At 35.4% G+C, this 23,558-nt stretch overlaps 1 protein-coding gene across 1 annotated transcript in view; it reads left to right on the top strand.

Annotated features, from left to right (window-relative positions):
• The window catches only part of LOC114049459 (ryanodine receptor 2), an 811,539-nt gene that overhangs the window by 610,017 nt on the left and 177,964 nt on the right, over positions 1–23,558 (top strand). Inside the window, exons 64-66 of the mRNA XM_027870708.1 lie at positions 17,949–18,009; positions 21,483–21,721; positions 22,836–22,917. Of these exons, the coding sequence (XP_027726509.1) occupies positions 17,949–18,009; positions 21,483–21,721; positions 22,836–22,917 (382 nt within the window). The remainder of the gene's footprint in view (positions 1–17,948; positions 18,010–21,482; positions 21,722–22,835; positions 22,918–23,558) is intronic.

Consider the following 23,558-nt stretch of genomic DNA (forward strand, 5'->3'; position numbering starts at 1 on the left):
GGAAAGGTAAGTTATAGAAACAGGAGAACTCATTTCACAGAAGATAAAAATTCAAAACGGAGAAATAGCATCATATAGACAAGACATAAATGTTGAAGAATATATTCTGTAAATTAAAAATAAATCCTGCCTTTGTATTCTTGGGCAAGTCTAGGTGGGCCTAGATTGTAATGATGGAGGCAAACCTTTCTAGTAGAGTTAGGTAGAAGTATGTAGCAACCCTTTTTTTCCCTAGCATAAAGGATCCACTATTCATAGAGGTGCCTCTTCTCATCTTGCTCATTTTTTTCACCATTTTTTTCAGACTAGAAATTTTCTTTATCATTTTCAAGGAAGTGACATAGGAGACTTTAAAAAAATTTTAATATAGTTAATATTTTAATTTTCTTCAATTACATGTTCAAACAATTTTTAATACTATTTTTTAAAAATTTTGAGTTTAAAATTCTCTTCCTTCCTCCATCTCCTCCTCCCTTATTTAGAAGGCAAGCAATTTGATATAGGTTATACATGTGAAGCAGCAAAACATATTTCCATGTTAGTCATGTTGTGAAAGAGAATACAGACCAAAAAACCCAAGAAAAATAAAGATAAGAAATATGCTTTCATCTGCATTCAGACTCCATCAGTTCCTTCTCTGGAGATGGATAGCTTTTTTCATCATAGGTCCTTTGGGATTGTCTTGGATCGTTGTATTGCTAAGAGTAGCCAAGTAATTCATAGTTGATCATAGTACAATATTGCTATTGACGTGTGCAATGTTCTCCTTACTTGGCTCATTTCACTTTGTATCAGTTCATGTAATTCTTTACAGGTTTTTCTAAGAGCATCCTGCTCATCATTTCATATAGTAATATTCCATCATATTTGCATACCTCAACTTGTTCAGCCATTCTCCAATTGCTATGGAATCTCCTCAGTTTTCAATTCTTTGTCACCACAAAAAAGCTGCTATAAATATTTTGGGGCTTATATGTTCTTTTCCTTTTTGATATTTATCTCTTTGGGGTACAGATCTAGTAGTGGTATTGCTGGGTCAAAGGATATAGATAGTTTTATAGCTCTTTGGGCATAGCTCCAAATTGCTCTCCAGAATGGTTGAATCAGTTATCAACTCCAATAGTACATTAATGTCTCAATTTTTCCACATCCCCTCTATCATTTGTTATTTTCCTTTTTTGTCATGTTAGCCAATCTGTTAGGTGTGGGTGGTACTTCAGAGTTGTTTTAATTTGCATTTCTCTAATAAATAGTGATTTAGAGCATTTTATATGATAATAACTAGCTTTGGTTCCTTCGTCTGAAAACTTCCTGTTCATATCCTTTGACGATTTATCATTTGGGGAATGGCTCTTATTTTTCATAGCTTTGGCTCAGTTCTCTATGTATTTGAGAAATGAGGCCTTTATCAGAGAAATTTGCTATAAAACTTTTTTCATAGTTATGATTACTATGTATTTCCCTCAGTCCTACTTTTCCCCCTGTTTATCACACACTGTCTCTCCTTTTACCCTGTCCATACTCAAAAGTATTTTGCTTCTGACTACTGCCTCCCCCAATCTTCCCTCCCTTCTATTAGGACCCTCTTGCCACTCTCCACCCCCCCCACAAACCCCTTTCACTTATCCCTTTTCCCTCATGCTTTCCTATAGGGTAAGATAGATGTCTGTGCCCAGCTGAGTGTGTCTGTTATTTCTTGTGTATGAATTTTGAAGAGAGTAAGGTTCAAACTTTATCACATTGTTTGGACCTATCCCTGTGTGGCTGAGAAACTGGACCACCTTTCCCTGCTGCTTAGAGATCCTTAACCAAGTTCCTAAGTTATGCTGACCAGAAACTCAATCAGACCCAAAGATAAATGAAAGGAGCTTTCTAACAATTGTACATCTTAAGCAATTCATATGTCTTCTCTGCAAATTGGCCATATACTGACCAATCAGTACTGTTTCTTTGTTCCTTTGATTTACAGTTACTTGGGGGTGTGGGATACCTCTTTTTCTGAATTCAGGCAGTTGCACTTATTCACTCTCCCCTTCCCAAATTGGAAAGTCCCAAATCTTTCCTCTGTTTAGAAATCAGATTATCTAATATTATATTGTTTCCTTTGAATTAATTTTCCTTATTTGATTAATTGTTTTTAATGTATAAAAGTCTGTCTCCTCCTGTATTCAGGGTCTAAGCCCAGGTTAAGGAAGTCTGGTCCTGGTTTCTTGGGCAATTGGCATGCATTGCTTAATAAATTGATATGCTTGGAAGATTGAGCCTTTATTTCCTCAGTCATTTAATCTTTCATTTGCCATCAAATTATTTCTCCTTGATCTGTTTTCTAGGTCAGTTGTTTTTCCAATGAAATGTTTTACGTTTTCTTCTATTTTTTTAATTCTTTTGATGTTGTTTTATTGTTTATTGATGTCTCGTGTAGTCATTAGCTTCCACTTGCACAATTCTGATTTTTAAGAGATTATTTTCTTCAGTGAGCTGTTATACCATCTTTTCCATTTTGCAAATTCTGCTTTTTAAGGAGTTCTTTTCAGTGGTGTGCTTCTTTTACCATTTGGCCTATTCTGTTTCTAAGGTGCTATTTTCTTAAGTATTTTTTTTGTGCCTCTTTTAGCAAGTTATTGACCCTTTTTTCATGATTTTCTTGTATCACTGTCATTTCTTTTCCTAATGTTTCCTCTACCTCTTTTATTTGATTATTAAAATCCTTTTTGAGCTCTTCCAGGAATTCTTTTTGGGAACTGAGACCAATTCACATTTTTCTTTGAGGCTTTGGATGTAGTAGTTTTGGCTTTGTTGTCTTATTCTGAGTTTGTTTTAATTTTTCTTGTCACCATAATTACTTTCTATAATTAGGCTCTTTTTTATTGTTTGCTCATTTTTCCAGCCTATTTCTCTTAACTTTTAATTTTATATTAAAGTTGGGTTCTACTCCCAAGATGGAGGGGGCACTGTCCTAAGCTTCAGGTTTTTCTGTGTAGCTGTTTTCAGAGCTAGTTTGGGGTGGTGCTCCTGTAAGTTTTCAGTTTTTCCAATGTGATATGATCTAAGGAGAGGTATTTGCTACATGCCTGGTCTATGCTCTGGTCTGTGCATCACAAACACTCTTTTTAACCCTGGAACTGTGACCAAGGTCCCAGTTCCCCTGTGGCCATAAGCTCTGGTGTGCTAGTACTCCTAGCCCTGGGACTGCAACCCAGGACTGCCACCCAGATCAGAGGATGGGCAATGTAACAGAGTCTTCCACACAGTATCAGCAAAGAGCCACAGTTGACTCAGTTGCCCCCAAGGCCTGCTGCTAGTATGTTGGAGTGCAGTGTCCTCCACTCTTACCCTGGTCTACAGACCTTTCCTGCCAATTTTTTAAGTTGTCTTGGACTGAAAATTGTTTTACAACCATTCTATTGTGGGTTCTTCAGCTCCAGAATTTGTGCTGAGGCATTACTTAAAGTTGTTTGAAGGGGAACTAGGAAGACCTCAGGCAAGTCCCTGCCTTTTTTCTGCCATCTTGGCTCTTCCCCCTCAACAGTTATCTTGACAACCACTGTTTTTTGTTTTTGTTTTTGACAACCACTCTTGCTGCAGCCTAAGTAGGCTATGGTATTTCCATGAACCAAAGCAAAACTCTCCATAACAAAATCAAAAGAACAATGACATTGGTGGCACAGATGTCTGTAGAATAGGGCTTCAGTGTAGACTTTCTAGGATCCATCTGGAAATAAGTTTTCTAAGTTTTATCTTTTCTTATAATGAAAAGGAGGTAGCAAGTAGCAGAAGTTCATTCAATTTGAGGATTATTTTATTTTTTTTATTTTTCCAGAACCCCAATTTTTCTTTTGTTTTCTCAAATCTTAAAAATGAGGCTTTAGTCAAAGTTAGGAAAATAATCTATTTTATATAGATTTGGAAATTTTATTACAGAGAAAAATATATATTGATTCCTGAAAAGATAATTGAAAACTCATAAGAAATAAATAAGCTTAAATAGAAAATAGCAGGTTATTTAAAGCTCTTCAGTTAACCATGTCATTGAACTTAATAGTGACTTGTACATACTCATGTTAATCATCATTAAACTATAAAGATTTATTGTACTATTGAGTCAACTCTGAATTATGCTGCTATTTCTTTAGGAGTCATAGATTATACCCACATATTCCATTGGGGGTATCCTGGCAAATTTATCCCTTGTATTCCTTCATTCTGCAAGCATCTATTAAGCACCTACTATATGCAGCTTAGCTGCTGAATATACAAAGACAAAACAAAATACTCCCTGCCCTCTTTTTGGTTACATTCTGTTGAAGGGAAGGAGATGTAGAATAATTTGAACACAGGTTCACAAAGGAAAAGGAACACAAAATACATAAAAAGTAAATGCAAAATAATTTCTGGAGTTGCACGAGCAGTTGGAATAGGCCTCATATAAGAGATCTACTTTGAAAGGATTCTAAGAGGCAGAGGTGAAGAGTGAATGTGTTTTAGACATAGGAGTAACTTGTGCAATGGCACATACAGGGCATAGCAGAGAGGCCAGTTTCACTGGAATGCAGCATTTGCAAAGGAAAGTAATGTTCACTATGACTAGAAATGTGGGCCAGAATCAGATTGTGATGAGCTTTAGATGTAGAAATAGAGGACTTTGTATTTTAACATAAAAAGCAGAGGGAGCCACTAGCGCTTCTTGACCCAGGAGGTGATTTGGTTAGATCTGTGTTTTAAGACTATCAATTTGGCAGTTGTGTGAAGAATGGATTTAAGAGCAGGTTGTCTGGAGGCTAGGAGACCAAGCAGAAAGCTCAGTGAGAGATGATCAGGGCCTGAGTTAGGATGATTGGGATGTGAGTGGAGAAGAAGTGATAGATTACAGAGATCTCATGACTCAGTCCTGGACCCTCTTCTCTTCTCTCTCTATACTATTTCACTGGAAGTTGTTATCTCCCATGGATTCCATTATCATTTCTCTGCAGATGATTTTCCTATCTGTTTACCCAACCCTAACTTCTCACTTGACCTCTAATCTTAAATCTCCAAACGCCTATTAGACATCTCAAACTGGATAATTTCATACATATCTTAAACATAACATGTCTAAAACTGAATTCATTATCTTTGTCCCCAAAATCTCCCAGTTTCTAAACTTCCATATCGCCATTGAGAGCATTACCATTATCACACTGACACAGTGACCCAGATATGCAACCTAGTTGTCATCCTCAATTCCTAAATCTTCTGCCCTTTCCCACCTCAACCTCACATATTTAATCATTTGCCAGGTCCTGTTGATTCTACCTTCCCAGAATCTCGGATATAAACCCTCTTTTCTCCTCTGGCACTGCTACCATCCTGTTGCAGGTCATCATCATCTCATGTGTGGACTATTTCAGTAACCTTGCAGTTGGCCTCCCTGCCTCATCTCTCCCCACTTTAGTATATCCTCAATTCAGCAGTCAAAGTGACCTTGCTCAAATGCAGGTCAGACCGTGTCATCTCTACCCCTATTTAAAAAATTCCAGTGTCTCCCTATTACCTCCAAGAACAAATATATCCTCTGGTTTTTAAAGCTCTTCATAACCCGGCCCTTTCCTATTTTTCCAGGCTCCTTAACATACCTTAACCTTTTCCAGTGTGATCAAGTGACACTAGCCTCCTTCCTGTTGCTCACGTATATCACTCCATTTCATGCCTCCTTGTGTTTTCACTGATGATTCCTCATATTTGGAATTATATCCGTCAACATCTAAACTTCTTCCAAATACAGTCTCACCATCCACAGGAAACCTTTCCTGATCTCTCTTAATGCTAGTGCCTTGTCTCTGAGGTTACCTCTAATTTACTTTTTGTTTCTCTTGTTGGTACATAATTGTTTGCTTATTGCCTCCCCATTAGACTAAACTCCTTGAGACTAGGGACTGTTTTTTGTCGTTTTTTTAATATATCCAACTCTTAGCACAGTGCCTGACACATAGTAGATGTTTAATAAGCCCTTTTGACTTTGATTTATGGAGGTAGAATCTACAAGATTGGTAATTATTTGGATATGGTAGTGTGGAGGAAAAAGAAAAGTCAAGGTAGACTATCAAGTTGGGAATCAATTTGATTAGAAGAATTGAAGTGCCCTCAGTAGAAATAGACAAGTTAGGAATTCTTAAAAAACCCAGCACAAAATTCAGTCATCCAGAGTAGTCTTGTTCATCTCAAATAGAAACAGTTCCCTATAGAGGCATACTGACTTAGAAAATTACAAGTTAACATTGTCTGTATTGTATTGTATTTTTATTATTTTGGCAAGCATTTCCCAATTACATTTTAATCTGGTTCTATAGCAGTTTTGCTGACCAGTGTGATACCTTTGCTCCAGAGAATACGCCAAATCATTAAAGATCTTCTGATGTATAAAAGATATCCATAGTGACAGTTATATGGATGATGGCTAAGAGAGTGAAGGAACTTTTTGATTAAGCTGTGACTTTTACAGCACATTTTGGGCCACTGTTCTGATTTTATATTTAGCTTAACTCCCTAGTTCTTAGAACTCCCTTTGAACTTACCTAGCAGTCATCTGTAAAATTCTAGATATAGCTGTAAGAACAGCTCAGAACAGTTAAATATTTAGAAATTTTCTGTTTAGGTAAAATATCAGGTATAATTTTTTATATCTTTTCAGAATATTTAAATTTATGTTTCAACCTCTTATTAATAACACATTAAGAATTGATTTGGATTTAAAAATAACTTTTATTGTGCCTATGATGTATAAGGCATTATGATAAGTGGGTTGTGATACAATGAAAAACCATAGTCCTTGTTCTCAAAAACCATATTTTCTAATGGAGAATGTGACATATGCAATTAATATGGGATAAAGTATGATAGGAACAAAGGAGACATGTAGATAAAATCTATTAGGGAAATTTGAAAAAGGAGGGATCACTTTAAGCTGAGGTTATCAAGAAAATCTTAATGGAAGATAAAACCACTGAGTTAAACCTTTGAGAGAGAGAATTGTTTTAATAAGCAGAAATGACAAAGGAGTGTATTCTTAGGGTATAAAGACATCATAAATGCATGGAGATAGGAGATGGCAGGATGAAATAAAAGTAAAACTTGGCTCTATGGTACAGGTGACTTATGTGAAGTAAGCCTAGAAAGGTAGGCTAGTGCCAGATTGTGGAGGACTTTAAATAAAAGACAAAGCCATTTGTATTTTATCTTATAAAATCCTATGTCCTTTAGCCAAAAGGGAATCAATGAAGGTTTTTGAACAGGGAAGGACATGTCCAGATTTGTACATTTAAAAGATTATTTTGGGGGCAGCTAGGTGACACAGTGCATAGAGCTCTGGTCTTGGAGTCAGGAGGACGTGAGTTTAAATCCATCCTCAGACACTTAACACTGTGTGACCTTGGGCAAGTCTCTTAACCCCGATCACCTCACCAAAACAACAAAAAAAGAAGAAGAAGAAGAATGAAGGATTAAAAGATTATTTTCACAGCAATGTGATGAGTGGATTGCAGAGGGAAGAGATTAGAAGTGAGGAAGTCAGAAGACTGACAATTGACCTGAAAGGTTTATGAGGACCTTAGTTAGCACAGTACCAATGTCATTGGACACAAAGGGATTGATGTGAAAGATGTGGAGATGACAAGATCAGGCAATTTTTTTTTGATGCTGGTGATGAGGGAGAATGGATAGTAAATTTGGACTTTTGAGTTTTTAATCCTTGTGACAGGGATGATATTAGCATCATCAGGAGAACAGGAAAGTTGAGAAGAGGAGCAGGCTTAGGGATAAAGATGATTACTTCAGTTTTAGACATGTTAATTTGAGATTTAAGTTGAACATCAAAATGGAGATGGACTGTATAAGACTATGAGAATGGAACTCAAAGTAAAGATCCTTTCTGGATATACAGATTTGGTAGTCATTTTGATAGTGTTATTGATCTTTGAAGCCATAGAAATGGAAGATTTTACCAACGGAGAGTATAACTAGAAGAACAAGGCAGAACCTGAGATATATCTTAAGTTTCATCATCTGTAGAATGGTGGACTAGATAGTCTCTGAGGTCCTTTCCTCAGATCATGTGATACATGCTTGTGAGTTAGGAAGAAGAGGATGAAACAGTAAAAAAGATTAATAAGGAGTCATCGAACAGATAAGGGGAGTATCAGGGAAAACAGTGCTGCAGAAACCATGTAGAGAGGTGGTAAACATCAGTTTAAAATGTCACAGAAATGAAGAAAAGTTTTCTTTTAAGTTAGCAAATAAAATGTCTCATGTGTTATACATATGCACATAGGCTGTGTAATATTTATCAGTGATCAGCAAATTGGTGGGTTAAAATTATGTTAACACTTCCTTCAGTTGAATGATTTGTTTAATTGATGGCTACTAGCTTCATCGAGGGCTATTAGCAAAATACTATACTTATTAAGCCTGGCAAAATAAGAACTTTAATTTGGTTTTGTTCCTTTATTGCTTTTTGTTTTTTAAAGAGCATTGTAATATACTGTCTCTAATGTATGCTTACTCTTTCTAGAAACACGCATACATATCCCCTACTCATATATACACAAATACACGCAAGTGCGCACACCTCTATAGAATTCTCTTTTAAAGAAAGAACAAAGACTGTTCTGTTCTCTCTCTCTCTGTCTCTCTCTCCCTTCCTCCCCTGTATGTGTGTGTATATATATCTTGTGGTGAAAATTTATCAATATTAGTATTTTCTATTTATTTAATGAAACATATATATATAATTTACATATATGGAAGGGATACTTACGAATAATATATAAATGTGTATATATGTGTATTCAAAATACATATTTAAGTCTGATCTTAATTTTAGAAATATTCATTAGAGAAAATTAAATTGTATCTGAATTTAGCACTTTTCAAGTATTCCTGTCAAATATACAAGCTAGAATATCATTGCACTCTCACTCCAAGGTCATTGTAATTTCTCTTCCTACCAAATTTTTAAAAATATTAATTTTTTTCTGTCCAAATCTAAAAGTTAAGGAGGAAAATTACTATTTCTCAATATATCTCTACATTTTTGTGGGTAGTATGTAGTAGAATTTTTGTCATGTTGTTAATAATTAATTAAGTATGTATCTATTTTATTATAGCTAAATAGATAATATATACATATATGATACATGTTTATATTACCAAGGGTAATAATTTAAACATTCTGTTTTAGAAATAGTAGAGTAGATGTGATTTTTAAGAGAAAAAAATAAGCTAGTAAAAAGAAAAAGGACCTTGTCTTCCTGTTCTTTCTACAGGAAAGTCAATATTCAGAATTTATTGCATTACAATATATAAGCATTACAAATCATAAAGGCTTTTAGTTGAGCTTTTAGATGACCTTGATAAATTTTGAACATCGAAGAGATTGTGTTCTCACCATAACTCTACAAAAATATTTAGGAATTAAAATGTCATTGTCTCTATTGACCATAAAAGCCTTATCGTAACATTGTTTTTGTTACTTTGCCTCATAATGAGGGTCTCATCAGAATAAATTATACAAACCTAATAGAATCATTGGTTCTTAAAATCATCTATGATGTAAGGACTGCATTTTGATTTTTCAAAAAAATTATCTTGAAAGTAAGTTAGCTTTCCAAAAACTGGATCAGCAATTTATTTCTATGGTGCTTTGGGAAAAATCTTAGGAATAGTTGATTTTTTTGTTTTCTGTTAGAAGGAATAGAAGGGAAGTGAGGTCAAGGAGAGTTACTTACATGTCCAAAAAAGGTGAACTGATAATCTAGCAAAATTTCACCATTTATTGTGTCTATTTTGTAAGATATAGGAAGATAAATAGATATTGTTTATTGCCTTTCTCCTCCTTTTCTCAGCTTATATACCTCAATATTCTGCCTCTGGGCTCACCTCAGGACCTGAGCCTCAGACATAAGTCTCTCACTTCTACAACTCAACCCAACACCTATGCCCAAGCACTTGATTTAAAAAAAAAAAAGGCTCACCATTTGCTATTACAGGATTATTGAAGGTATGACTTGTAGACAAAAGTTATACTGTGGATGACAAACTTCCATTTCTTACTCTTCCAGTCCCAGTGATACAAAATTGCCATCTGTATGTTCAAAAACAATTCCCTATCACCACTTCCTTGTCTCACATTCCTATCTGCCTCACCCACACTTCTCCCATGGAATACCTGACTTCCTCAGAAGACTCTGGATAAGTAGTTATCCTTGACAATACTGTCTGCACCTATTCTCATCCCAGACACATTGGTCCAGGAGGAAGAGTTGGTATAAACCTTGCTCCCCATTGCCACTTTAATTCCCTCTCTCAAGTGTGATCATTCAGCAAGCTTTCTTATTTTGAGGTTTACTCTATCCAGATATATCACTCAATAGAGATCTGAGAGGTAGTTATATCTAATACTATCCCTTAAGTCATTCTTCCTCCTTTCTCAAGGAGTTTCAATTCCTTTCTCTAACCTAGTTCCTATCCTTATACTACAGAATATTATCATATATGATATTGACTCAAAAATTCTGACCTTTTAGTTCCTCTTATTTCTCAACTTTTGTGAACTCATTCTACCTCAGTCTCATAAGCTAGTTACAAGTCCTTCATTAATAATTCTGAAATGCCTTTATCTGACCATAATCTGTCATTTTAAATCTTACTGTTCCTTATGCCTCTTGAAGCTATTCTTTGTCCTTATCATCTCTAGTTCTTCCACTTCTCAGTTTTATCCTAGCCATCACCTCTATTCTTCACTTCACGTTTCTCCCTACTTAAAGTTGACCCTGTAGTGGACTATTTCAACATGATGCTATCTTTGCTTCATTGTTCTTTCATTACTTATGCCTTGCCAAACCCCCCCCCCCCACTACATGATTTCACAAATTGTATCCTTTGCTATGGAGCACTACCAGAAGAAGTCACAGATGTCTACTGATTGGGCCTTCCACAAATTTGTATTATCTTATCTCAACTCTCTCCTCACTGTATAATCCTTTTACTCCCCAGTTGGGTGTTCTGTCATATTTCCATCATAGGCTATTTCAAATATTCTTTTCTCTTCTTAAACATCTAACACCTCTTCTCTCCCACCTTTCCACTCTCAGCTGAGTATCTTGCCTCATACTTTACTGAGAAAATGAAAGCTAAGCTCCTTATGCTCTCTCTTGCCCTCTTCTCAAAAAACCTAGACATCAATCAATGCATTTATTAAGGAATTTTTATGTGCCAGGTACTCTGTTAAGTCCTGTGTATATAAAGACAAAAACAAAATAGTTCCTGCCATCAAGGATCTTACATTTTGATGATCATGTATAGGTATGTGCAAATAATATAAAAAACAGATGAAAAGTTAATTTTGGATGGAAAAAGGAGCAGAGCACAGTACAGGAAAAGCCACTTAAAGAAGGAAGACATAAATTCCAAGAGGCAGAGGTGAAGAAAGAAAATATTCTGTTCATATAATACAACCAATGCAAAGGCATAAGAGACCGAAAATAGCATAATAGATGTAAAAAATAGTAAACATGCAAATATAAATGGATCATAAAGTATATGGAGAGCAGCAGAGTATAAAAAGACTGGAAGGATTGGAAAGAATTAGATTGTGAAGAGATTTCAGTACCAAATAGAAAAGTTTGTATTTGATCCTAGAAATAATAGGCAACAACTGGAAATTTATTGAAAGGGCTATGACACGTTCAGACCTGCACTTTAAGAAAATCACTTCATCATTTTTCTGGAAGATGGATTAAAGCAGAGAAAGATGTGAGGTAGAGAGCCTAAGTAGAAGGCTATTGCAGAAGTTCAGGAGGGAGAAAATGAGGACCTGACCAAGAGTGATAACAATATGGTAGACAGAAGGTGATTTTTGTGGCAGACATTGGGATAGAAATGAGTAAAGAATCAATAATGACACCAAGGTTATGAGAACGGTTGAATGAAAGGATAAGAGGGCCATCAACAGTACTAAGGAAGTTCAGAAAAGGGATGAGTTTGCAAGGAAAGATAATGAGTACTTATTAGAAAATGTATTTGACATGCCTCCAGGATATCCAGCTGAAATGCCCAGTAGGCAGTCATATCTCAGGAGAGATTCTAGATATATAACTATATATCTAGATACAGATATCTAGATATATAGATAAGGGAGTCTTATGAATAAAGATGATAATTGAACCTATGGAAGATGATGATGTGACAGAGTATAAAGGCAAGAGAGGAGGCGTAACTTTGAGTTATATCCACGGTTAGTGGGCATGGTATGGTTGAAGAACTAGTAAAGAAGACTGAGAAGTGCTCAAATAGCTAGGACGAGAACCAAATGGGAGTAGTCATTAAAATTCAGAGAGATGACAGTGTTCAGGAGGAGTGGTCAACAATGTCAAATGCTGGCGAGAAGTCTAAAAGAGTGAAGATTGAGAAAAAATAATTAAAATCAGCAAATAAGAGATTAATGGTAATTCTGACAGCCAGGTGGCACATTGGATAAAGTACTGGGCCTAGAGTCAGGAAGACCTTAGTTCAAATCTGGTCTCAGATACTTACTAGCTATGTGACCCTGGGCAGGTCATTTAACTCTGCCTCGGTTTCCTCATCTTTAAAATGAACTGAAGAAGGAAATGACAAACCACTCTAGTGTGTTTGCCAAGAAAACCCCAAATAGGTCTTGAAGAGTTGGGCATGACTGAAACGATTGGACTGGAAAGAGCAGTGTCATTTGGGTGATGAGAGTAGAAGCCAGATTGCAGAGAAGAAAAAAAAAAGCGGAAAGAAAGAGGAGGCAGTGAGCAAAGACAATTTTTTAAGGAGTTTGGCTGAGAAAGAGAGAAGAAACACAGGAAAAGGAGTATTGTAGGACTTAGGATTTTTTTTAAGAAAGGGGGAGACATAGGTATGCTTTTAAGTGGCAGGGAGAAAAAAGCAGATAGGGAGAGATTGGAGATTAGAGAATAATAGTATGGGCAATATTCTAGAGAAGATGGAAAGGGATGAAATCTATATCAACATATAGGGGGTTGACTTGGTGAGAAAGGCTGCTTTTTCATCAAAAACAGAAATAAAATAAAGGAAGTAGTGGGGAGAAGGTGATATCAAAACTTGTCTGCAATTGAGGTATAGTGGGTTATAGGAGTTGAGTAGATTGAGGAAGTAGGAGGTTAGGGCATTTAAGGATACATTAGCATGTATGTTGAAGGTATGTATGAAGGTAGGTGTTGAGCTGGTGACAAGTTTCTGGCTGTTAGCCAGAAACTGCATTCATTAAGAAAAAAGCAAGAATGTCCTGGGGGTCAATAGATGAAAGTGCCAGGATGAGGATTAAATTGTAATTTGAACAGATTAAACTTCACTTCCTTTCTCTCCTCCTTTTCACTGGTCTTTCATCAAGTATTAACCCTCCTCTTCACCAAGGCTAAAGCCCTTACTTGTACCCTTGATGATACACCTTCCCATCTCCTCTGGCAAATTTGCCTCACAGTCAAAGCCCCTTCCCCCTTCCCCCTGCTGTTCCAAAATTTACCGATTTCTACTTACTCATTTCCTGTTACCTACAAATATGCCCAATTCTCTTCATCTTAAAAAAACAAACAAAAAAACCCCCTCACTTGACCTTGTTTCTGTTCCCTCAAGCTGCCATTTTTCTATCTTGCCTCCCTTCCACATTGAAATTCCTAGAAATAGCTTCTTGCATTCCTTTCTCTCTAATCATTCATTTCTCAACCCATTTTGCCTATTCACCTCATCATTCAACTGAAACTGCTCTCTCCAAATTGCCCAGTGATTTCTAAATTGCTAAATACAATGACCTTTTCTCCTTTCTCATTTTTATTGACCTCTCTGCAGCATTTGAAACTACTAGTTAACATTCTCTTTCTAGATATCGTCTCTTGTATCATCATTCGTATCGCATTCTCTAAATCTGGGCATACTCTAAGATTCTGTTTGGGGCCCTCTTCTGTCTTAAATGCATTCTCTATTTCCTCATCAATTTCCATGGGTTCACTTCTATGTAGGTGACTCCCCGATATCTATCTATATCTGTTCTCAGTCTCTTTCCAGAGCTTTAGTTCTGAATCACTGATTGCTGTTAAACATTTTAAACTGAAGATCCTGGAGAGATCTGAAACTCAACATGTCTAAAACAGAACTATTTATCTTTTCTCAAAAACTTACTTCCCCATCTGAACTTCTCTATTTTTGTTGTATTCACTGTCATCCTTCTAGCTTCTCAGGTTTGCAACCTCAAAGTCATCATTACTCTCTCAGACCCCACATATCCAACCAAGTTTTGTCAATTCCACCTCCACATCTCTTCCATAAAGTAATGCCATAGTTCAAGTCTTTTATCATCCCTCACCTGGACTATTACAACTTCCCTTTAAGGTACACTTTAGTTCAGACCCTTATCACCTTTCATCTGTATTTTTGAAAGAGTTTCCTGATTGATTTCTCTGCCTCAGTTCTCTCACTATCCTATACTTTATTGACAAATTAGTTATTTCTTTTTTCTTTTTTATTTATTTTAAACTTAAATAGAAAATAAAAAAAGAACATTTCAATGTACACAGAAGAACATAAGAGAGGATTCAATATAAAACAATAAATTTCCATTTCATAGAAACCTATGTAATACATCTTTCACATTGTTTTCAAAGCGACTCAGCTTTTCTGTGCTTCTTTCTAGGTTTTCTTTTGTTCTCTGCTATGTGCTTTGTATTTAATTTTTTTTCCCTTCCTTCCCCCCTGCCCTATAGAAGGCTATAATAAAATAGTTTTTCTTAAATAGAAATCTGACCATGTCAGTCCCTTTCTCAACTCCATTGACTTCCTATTGTCTCTAGGATAAAATAAAGTCCTCTGCCTTTTAAGGCCCTTTGCAAGCTGGCTCCAGCCTATCTTTCTAGCTCTTATTGACCTTTATTCCCCCATCTGCACTCTTTAATACTGACAAATTGTTTTTTTTTTTCCATTTCTCACACATGACCTTTCATTTCTTATTTCTTTGTCTTTGCACGGCCTGTCAGTTGTTCCTGGGATATACTCACTCCTCACCTGTGCCTCTTAGAAAACCTAACTCAGCTCGAGTAATACCAGTTATATTACATTTTCCTCATTCTCCATTTCTATTGCTGCCTCCCTTTTCCAATTACCGTGTATTTATTGTGTGTGTGTGTGTGTGTGTGTTTATATTACGGTACTTATTTTACAACTACTCAAGTTTCATATATATTTTGTATATTCCTATATAAGTGCATGGTGTCTATCCCCATGGAATGTGAATTCTTTGAGAACAGGTCCTATTTCATTTCTGTCTTTGTAGCCCCTAGTACCTAAATACAGTAGCTACTGAATAAATGCTTGTTGATCAGCTAATAAATTAGAAATAGAAAATTGCATGAATACCCCATCAACCTCTTAAATTTTAACAGTTTTCCACCAGCCTTCTCTGCTCTTACTAATGGCAGAGATATGAGGCATTTGGTTAGTAATTTTAGTAAGTGAAAGAAGTAAACTATCTGGTCTGTATATTCAATTTTATTTTAAATTCTTACTTTCTTAAAGAGTCCTTTTTTAGGATGATAGCTGGGATAGATATTACATATCATCTAGCCCAAGGGGCACAGTGGCAGAGCTACACTGTGATTATTTTTTCAGGCCTCTCAGTCATGCTGTTCAACTTAGTTATTGAATGTAAAATATAAATTGAAAGTTTGGAGCAGGCTCACATTGTCTTCTATTCTTTTGTTTCCTTTTCTTCCCTCCTTTACTACAATATCAGATTGAGATGTTACCATATAAATTTGTTCTCTATCTAACAGCTTTGAAGGAGAATGGGAGAGGATCTTTTTTAATATGATAAAATGTCTCTCAAAAGCCAAAAGTTAGCATCATATGTCATGGGAAGACTTAACAGACTTCTTAGTGAACATAGCAAATTGCCTTTTCTTTGCTGTTATATGACGTATTTTTAAACATATGGGTAGCCAGGTGGTGAAGTAGAAGACCAAAGTTCAAATTCAGCCTCAGACTAGCTGCATGACCCTGTGCAAGACCCAATTTGTCTTAGTTTCCTCATTGGTAAAATGATCTAGAAAAGGAAATGGCAAACCACTCCATTATCTTTGCCAGGAAAACTCCAAATGGGGTCACAAAGAGTCAGACGACTGAAAAACAACTGAATAAAAACAGTATGACAAGAGAAATAAATTGAAAACATAAAGATAGGGAAAGGGGAGGAAAAAATTATCTGTGTTTGCTGATGATATGATAGTTTAAAATCTCAGGTAACTAGCAAAGAAATAGTTGAGACAAATAATAGTGTCAGTAAAATATAAGATTATGAAATAAAGCCACAAAAATTGAGTATTCCTATGTAGTAGAAACACAATTTAGGAGGAAATTGGTATAGTTCTCCTTTGTGTCAATCTATTGAGGCACATTCAATTCTTGTGTAGATATAATTACAAAATGTGACTTAAAGAAATAAAAAACAACTTTTAAAATTGAAAAGATGCTCATTGCTCATGGCTTGGCCATGCCATTATAATAACAACTATAATACTTCCAAAATTACTTATGCTGTGTGATACAGAGTATCCCCAAAGTCATAACACAGTTTTAGGCTTTAATAGCTTTAAAGTTTTAATAGCTTAAACTTAGGCTGAACTTTTGGGACACTATAATTTAAAATCTGAAAGTAATAGTCTTCTTTCAGTTGTCCTTTTTCATTATTTCACTTAAATTTCTAGATCTTTTGTTCCTCCAAATGAATTTTATTATTTTATCTAGATCTGTGAAGTATTCCCATGTTACTTTGGCATAACTCCAAATCTTTAGTTTCAAGACAAAGTATTCTGTGGGGGAAGCAAAAAGGACACTGTAATTACAGCCTCCTTAAATAGGATAATGTGACTTCACCACTACAAAAGCACAAAGCATGAGTTTGGGAAGGAGTTCAGGGCCTTCTATACCTAAGTGGAAATTATCATGTATGTGTTGCTAAAGCAGTAATTTATAAGATATTTCTATAAACATAAACACTACCTTTAATTGTATAACTTATTGATAATGCCAGGGATAAGCGTACCCATTTTCAAAGGAGGATTTGTTGAATACATGAACTGGAAGAGGAAGTTTCGTGCAATTAAGGAATGACTAAGCTATATATCAACAGAATTTACCTCATTACTTTGAGTGTGTCATTTCATTTCTATCAGATTTCTCATCAGTAGAGAATATATATGTATATATATTATATTACATTTACATATAATAATGTATCTCCATGCATATTGAATATATTTTCTGTGTTCTTTATGTGCCTATTTTGTATTTATAAGTTATTATAGTCAATATGTTCTATGGTTTCTGGATAAAAGGCATGAAAAGAAAGTAATCATTTTCTATTACCTTCGAAGAGATTTATGGGTTTCAAATATCTTACCAGAGGGAGAACTTGATTCCTAAAATATTTGACTCGCATTGTCATGGGGGCAATAGATCAGCTTCTTCCACTTCTGATGCTTTCTTGCATGGCTGGTCTCTACCACGTGAAATGGTTTAATTTGCTTGAGGTGAATACCGTAAGAACACAAATAAACAAGGATTAGTTAAAATGGCATTTATGTGAGCTCAGGTGAAACAGGGATAGCCTGAATTAAGCTCCAATTACGAGTGCTTCTTGAGTATGTCGGCTTTCTGATGAGCAATGCTGTATTGCTTACCTACCTGTATCTGCATCTCCACCGTTAAATAGACAGTGTGCATGGTTTTCAACTTGACTGTAAAGTCATTACCACTGAATCAGTGTGCTGTGTAATTTACTGGCCTTTTTAATCCATAATCATTTTGAAAAACAAGCAGAAATAAAGAGGAATGAGTGTTTTGTGTATCTCTAGGGTAATTAACAGATCACTTTACTTCTTGTTTAGGAAATGATGCCTCTTCAATTGTCAACTGCCTTCATATTTTGGGTCAGACTTTGGATGCAAGGTAACAGAAATATATTATATCAACATAAATGTAGAATGTTATATATAAAAATGTTGAGGGAGCTATTTATTACAATCTGGAAATTTTAGGAGACTGAGCAGTTACAGATGGTATTAGTCCATTTTTGGAGACCCTCCTCTCCCCTTTATAAGTCTGTAAGTATTTGTTAACTGTGAATATTGCATGCATTACAAGACAGATTAATAGTTCCAAAATAGCGTATAGCTTATTTCAGTTGTGGCCAGGGATTTGATTTAATTCCATTTAAAAAATAACTACTATGTATAAAGTACTGTGCTATTTACCAGGGGTAGATAAAAAGAAGTAAAATGACCATATTTTTACTCTGAAAGAAAATAAAGTCTGATATCAGGTATAAAACATAAATACAAATATGATATAAAGTGATATTTAATAATAACAAGGAAGAGACCATATAATTTTTTTATAAGAGAGTTTTTGGAAGTATCACAGACAAATCACGGAAGGCACCTTAGCTATGCCTTGAAGGAAGAAAATTATTTCAACAAGTAGCAACATAGAATATATTCCTGGTGTGGGGGATGTTCTTTGTGAATGCAGGGAATGAGGAGAGTATAAGATGAGGCAAGAGTAGGGCAGCTAGGTGGCACAGTGGATAAAACATTGATCTTGGACTCAGAAAGACCTGAATTCCATATTATCTTAAACGTTTTACTAGCTGTGTGCCCCTAGGCAAGTCATTTAACCTCTCTCAGTCTCAGTTTACTCATCTATAGAAGAGAGAGACAAATATTTCATACCTTCCAGGATTGTTTTGAATCCAAAATGAGATATTTGTAAAATGCTTGGTAAATCTTAAAAGGTTATATAAATACTAAATAATATTATTGTGGTTTAATGGACAGAGCATTATTGAATTTAGAGTTGGTTTGAGTTCTAGTTCTGAGTGACCTTGGGAGAGTAATCTCTTTGGCTTCAGTTTTCTCATCTATCAAGTAAAGGATATTGATTAATTGATTTCTAAGATCCCTTCTAGCTTTCCCTTCCTAGCTTGATCCCTTCCAATTTTATTCCATTTTGTTTTTAATTTGCCTGGAATATATGTGATGGTGAATAGCATGATAAAAGGACATTGGACTTAATAAGTAAATGGTCTTAAATGTCAAGTTAAGGATTTTGTATTTTATCTCATAGGCAATGGGAAGCCACTGAAGTTTTTTTGAGCAGATGAATGAGCATAGATCTGTGCATTAAGGAGATTATTTTGGCAGCTTTGTGAATGATGGACTAGAGAAGGGAGAGACCAGGAAGTTATTTCAGTAGTCCAGGACAAAGGTAATGAGGGCTAGATTTGTAGTGAAAATGGAGGGTAGAGGCTGGAAACACAAGACATAGTGGATGTGGAACTGATAATGAACCAGAGGAAGTGAGAGAAAAAACTGAAGATGACAGGTTTCAAATGTCAGTGACTGTGAAAGGTGGTGCTGTCACTCGACATAGGAAAATTTGGAAGAAGGAAGGAGTTCATGGGGGAAAACAATTAGTTCACTTTGGTGTATATTGAGTTTGAAGTGCTAAAGCAACATTCAAGTATAGGTAACCAGTAATCATTTGACAATATAAAATTGGCATTCAGTGGAGGGACTGGGGCTTAGAGCATAAAGTTGAGAGTCATCTCAAGTGATGTTTTAAGTCATGGGAGTAGATAAGTTCATTCCAAGGAAGAAAGTAAGTAGAGACTTATCTTTACAGAAGTTAGGAAGGACAAAGTATATAACCAGAATTGTAATGTGATTGCTAAAAAGAAAGCTTATCAACTGAATCCAGCTGCAGAATAATTGGCACCATTTGGCCCTCTGGACTTAGATTTGCTTACCATTTGCTTAAATCATTGAAAATAAGATTTAAACTCTAAAATGATTCCATAATATCTCTTAGTAGCTTATTATTGTGTTGTAGTGTTTAACAACTTATTTTTATTTTACAAGAGTTTGGGAAGGAATGGATAACCAGTATGCTATTTAGTCTAACAGACTCACAGCAATACCAATTGTATATCTCTTCTTTGAGATAAATATCCAATTGCTTTGAACAGTAAAATTTGTGAATATTTTATTTTCTGTCTCTTTAAAAATAAGATTTGTAGGTGCCCCTTATAAGAAGAAATGTGACTTACTCTAAGTAATTTTTAATACTTTTTGAAGAAGTATTTTGAAGAATTCATTCAAGTTTTGTCTGATTTAGAATGAGTAGAATTAGCTCTTTGCAGCTCGCACCAACCATCGGGATCTCCCAGAACAACTGGCACTAGCGCCACGAGACTGGGGGCAAGCGTACGCCCTCCCACAAGAAGCGCAAGTATGAGCTGGGCCGCCCGCCTGCCAACACCCAGATCGGCCCCCACCACATCCACACCGTGCGAGTCGGAGGAGGCCACAAAAAGTACCGGGAGCTGAGCCTAGGCTTGGGCAACTTCTCCTGGGCTCCGAGTTCTGTACCCGCAAAACAAGGATTATTGATGTGGCCTACAATGCATCCAACAATGAGCTGGTCCGGACCGAGAAGAATTGCATTGCGCTGATCGATAGCACCCCGTACCGCCAGTTGTATGAGTCCCACCATGCCCTGCACTTGAGCTGGAAGAAGGGAGCAAAGCTGAATCCTGAGGAGGAAGAAATTTTAAATTAAAAGCGGTCAAAGAAGATCCAGAAGAAATATGAGGAGGGGCAGCTAAGTGGCACAGCGAAAAGAGGACTGACCCTGAAATCAGGAGGACCTGGCCTTAGACCAAGCACTTGACACTTACTAGCTGTGTGACCCTGAGCAAGTCACTTAACCCCAATTGCCTTTAAAAAAAAAAAGAAAGAAATGAAATTAAAAAAAAAATAGAAATATGAGGAACAGAAGAAGAATGCCAAGATCAGCTCACTTCTGGAGGAACAGTTCCAGCAGGGCAAGCTACTTGCCTGCATTGCATCAAGGCCAGGCTAGTGTGACAGAGCAGACAGCTACATGCTCGAAGGCAAAGAGCTTGAGTTCTACCTAAGAAAGATCAAAGCCTGAAAGAGCAAATAAACCCTAACTTGGACATTCTCTAATGGAATAAATCCCCAGATTGTAAAAAGAAAAGAATGAGTAGAATTAAAATTATATTTTTTTGTTAGCATAAAGATTATGAACTGCCTAATGGACCTTAGTGGTTAAGAAATTGCTTAGTCTCTTGCTTAGAAATATTTGGTTAAGTCTGTTATCTAGGTCACATGAAAGGATTTGGGATATACAAAGTATTGTTAACAGACTTGTGAGGCCTTTCTCACATTTGAAAAATGTTTTAAAGGTTGTGCATGATTCTCTTTTAAAAATGAATTTTGTTTTGGCTTGGTGGATTATTCAGCTTGAGACATCAGATGAGAACAATAGATTTTGTTTGTATAACATTTCATCTGATGAGAAGATATAAAAAATTTTGTATTTTTGTATTTATTACCTAGGACTGTGATGAAGACTGGAATGGAGAGTGTTAAAACAGCATTGAGGGCATTTTTGGATAATGCAGCTGAGGATTTGGAAAAAACCATGGAAAATCTTAAACAAGGACAATTCACTCACACCAGGAACCAGCCGAAAGGAGTGACTCAAATTATTAATTATACCACAGTGGCTCTTTTGCCAATGCTGTCCTCATTGTTTGAACACGTCGGACAGCATCAATTTGGAGAAGACTTAATATGTATGTATAGTATCTCTTACAAAGATATTGAAATATCATTTCATTATGATCAGGGATTGTAAAGGCAGTATATTTTTTTTTACAGTGAATCCTTTTCATAGGCCATGGTACCTCAACAAGCCATACCATATATTTTAAAAATTTCACCTTTGATTTTTACCACATTTAATTTTATAAATTCGATAGCTTATCACAGACTTTGGATTGTGCTCACAAACTAATAATTTTGGCACCTAGGGAAATGAGTACCCTCAAATCAACTTTGTAATTCCTGATGTGAAAATAACACATTAAGTAATTGTTACCAATTCTTTAATTGTACTGTTTTGATCAGTAAAACAACAGTACAATCATGGTTGACATCAGATAGACCAGACTGTTTTATTTGCCTCTCTTCTTCCTCATTTGTTTGACCTTACCTTGATGGAGTCACTTATCTGGACTCAGTTTATACTTTACAACAACAACAATAAAGAGTTAGATGATTTAAAAGGTCCCTTCTAGTTCTAAATGCTATAATCTTATATATACTTATTTAAAGACATAGACAAAACAATTTGGAGCCGTTTGGTTGTTCATAGTAGTTGTCACAGACTTCTCATGCATGATTTAATCACACAAAATATATGTTTAAAAGTTTGATCAAGTTATTGAAGGCAATAATTCTATATCTTTATTAATTATGTTCCCTATAGCAGATTGTATCAGGGATAGATATGAAAACCAAAGGTTATTACCCTTTCCTTCCTCTTAAACATCTTGCTTTTCTTAATCATAGACATTATGTTTGATATGGTGAATTAGAGTATGGTCAAATAAATTTGAATGTCTTTGTGCCTCAGTACTTCCAATCACAAAATGGAAGATAACAGTATTTCCTGAAGTGTGATAAAGAGTATTATTCATAATGCAATTTGAACTCCTTTAAATAGATTGTTAGCACCAAAAATGTATTGTTATATTTTGTTTTATCTGTATATTTTTTTATTCTTTTGTTTTCATTTGTTAGTTTTGCATTGCTTTAAAGTTGTGATTTCTTTGTGTTCTAAATTTTCTTGAATTCACGTAGTCTTGAAATTTAGTATTAAAAAGCTGTTATTCTTCATTTTTTTAGTGGAAGATGTACAGGTTTCTTGTTACAGGATCCTGACTAGCTTATACGCTCTGGGAACTAGCAAGAGTATCTATGTGGAAAGGTAAGATGAAGAATTATTTTGATCTAAACTTACATGTACAATAAATATTTAGAATATATTTTTTCTTAGTTATAGACTTGACTAACACTAGACTTAAATCTTAAAATTAGATTGATAACCTGAGGTATTAGGGAGACATTAGATGTTATTTAAGCTAACAAGCTACTGAAATGAAAAGAACATTTGAATTACAAGCAAAAAGTTAGCAAGACAAAGCAAGCGCAATTATGAATGGAACATATACTTGTTTTAATTGTGAGATCTATCAAAAGAACTGATAGAATCTTGCAATCCATTACATCACTATACATAAAAGAATTCGGTTAATTTCATTAAATATTTATTAAGTACCTACTATGTTCACTACTAATAATAAATTATTTAAGATTCTCAGATTGGGTGTGAAGTAAATCAAGTCTCATCTGCAAACATTGGGAATTGGTTTAGCTAAGAGTACAGAGCTCATAATAACACAAACATTTGCTTAGGTGAAAAAGAAACCTGTTTATGTTACTTGTACCACCATGTCATATGGGCATCCTAAAGCTAAGGTTATAAATGGTGATATTCTTGAACAAAAAGGAATAAAAAATATTGACCAGATCTCTCTTTTGAGGAGGGAGGAAAAGAGAGAAAAGAGA

Source organism: Vombatus ursinus, unplaced genomic scaffold, assembly GCF_900497805.2.
Source record: "Vombatus ursinus unplaced genomic scaffold, bare-nosed wombat genome assembly UNPS02014798.1, whole genome shotgun sequence".
Classification (NCBI taxonomy): domain Eukaryota; kingdom Metazoa; phylum Chordata; class Mammalia; order Diprotodontia; family Vombatidae; genus Vombatus; species Vombatus ursinus.